Source organism: Austrofundulus limnaeus, unplaced genomic scaffold (assembly GCF_001266775.1).
Source record: "Austrofundulus limnaeus strain Quisiro unplaced genomic scaffold, Austrofundulus_limnaeus-1.0 Scaffold3004, whole genome shotgun sequence".
NCBI classification, from domain to species: Eukaryota; Metazoa; Chordata; class Actinopteri; order Cyprinodontiformes; family Rivulidae; genus Austrofundulus; species Austrofundulus limnaeus.
Window position 1 is genome coordinate 11,542 of NW_013955406.1, and position 1,524 is coordinate 13,065.

At 41.3% G+C, this 1,524-nt stretch overlaps 1 protein-coding gene across 1 annotated transcript in view; it reads left to right on the forward strand.

Moving 5' to 3' along the window:
* The window catches only part of LOC106511621 (zinc finger protein 277), a gene marked incomplete at both ends in the record, with an annotated part of 3,968 nt that extends 3,523 nt beyond the window's left edge, over window positions 1-445 (forward strand). Inside the window, 1 exon segment of the mRNA XM_014000374.1 lies at window positions 271-445. Coding sequence (XP_013855828.1) covers window positions 271-445 — 175 coding nt within the window.
* Between the last annotated feature and the right edge of the window lie 1,079 nt (window positions 446-1,524).

Sequence of the window (1,524 nt, forward strand, 5' to 3'; positions counted from 1 at the left end):
TAAAAATTACAGTCATCTACAAGCTTTGCAAGTGGGAAAACCTGAAAAATCAACAGTGTGTCAAATACTTGTTCTCCCCACTGTATCTGAAACTGAACTATACTATATGTGGCCCAGACAGGGCTCAAATCTGTTGCTATGTGGAGTGTAGAGGGCGGTTTACTGGTGAACAAACCGATCATTTAACTTTAGGATTTGATACTTTAGAGTAAATGTAAAACTCTAAAGTTATATCAGATTTTTATAAAGTACTGATGTGCACTCTTTCAGACCTTAGGTTCTACCAGCAGGTCAAGCTGGTGAACTTTATTCGTCGGCAGATCCACCAGAGTCGTTGCTATGGCTGCCAGAAGAAGTTTGACTGTAGAGTGGACGTGCTGCAGCACATTGTGTCTGAAGGACATGTGATGAAACTGCCAGAGATGTCCATCTGGGACCAGCCACAGTAAGTTCAACACAAAGGTTTTTCTCTTATTCACGCACACTTTATAATATTGCTGGATTTTTTTAGGGCAGTGTGAAATGTCAACATTTTCAGAAATGAGCGTGAATGAGAGTGTGTGCGCTGGGGAAAGATGGGGATGGGCGTGAGCAGCATGTTCATGTCTGAGAGACACACCTCTGGGCTTTGATTGGCTCATGTTCCTCAGACCGAGGAATTTAAAATAACTGGCTGTAGGACCACCAGGAGGACTTTGGTTTTTTCAGAGATTATTTGTCTAATATCAGTCTGTCAGGACATAGTGACAGTTTTAACAAATATGCAAAAACTATATTTAAAAAAAGTTACATACTGCAGCTTTAACACTGTGGTCAGTTTAACGAGCTGCTGACCTGCATCGGTGTTAGTATCTCCAGCCAGAACACCAACTGCAGTCGATTTCAGCTAAAGAGCTCCTGTCTGTCTGTTTTAGCTTAGTGGGCAACATTCAGGAAACTGTCACATGGAAAAGTTTCTCTCTGATTGCTTGACGCGACACGTCAAGCAGCTAAAGTTCAGATTTTTGAACTCGAGCGTCGACTGCTCTGGATGCACCGCATGCACGTCAACGCACAAACAGTACCTACTGCTTCATGATGCACCGTGCTAAATGGGCTAAACGCACCGCCAGGCCCCTAGACGCACGTCCACCATAGACTTTGAATGTAAACTGGCTGCTCAAAAGGCATTCAGTGTGAACCCAGAGTTAGCCTCGCTACTAAGATAAGAGATAAGATAAAACTTTATTGATCCCACAGTGGGGAAATTTGCACATTTCTGCAGCTCAATACAGGACAGTGTGAGGTAAAATAAAAAGAGAGAAATAAAAGGAAAGAGAAAAACACAATATACACATAATATATAACAATGCACATAAAAGATAAGATAAAACTTCTACTATGTTTTCCTAATTACTACACTTTTTTATTTTAATGTCTATACAGACATACCTGACATGTTTCAACATGTACTTCTGTCTTCATCAGAGGGGTCACAGCTGATGATGATAGGAGGCGGTGTCAGCTCATCAATATATATTGACA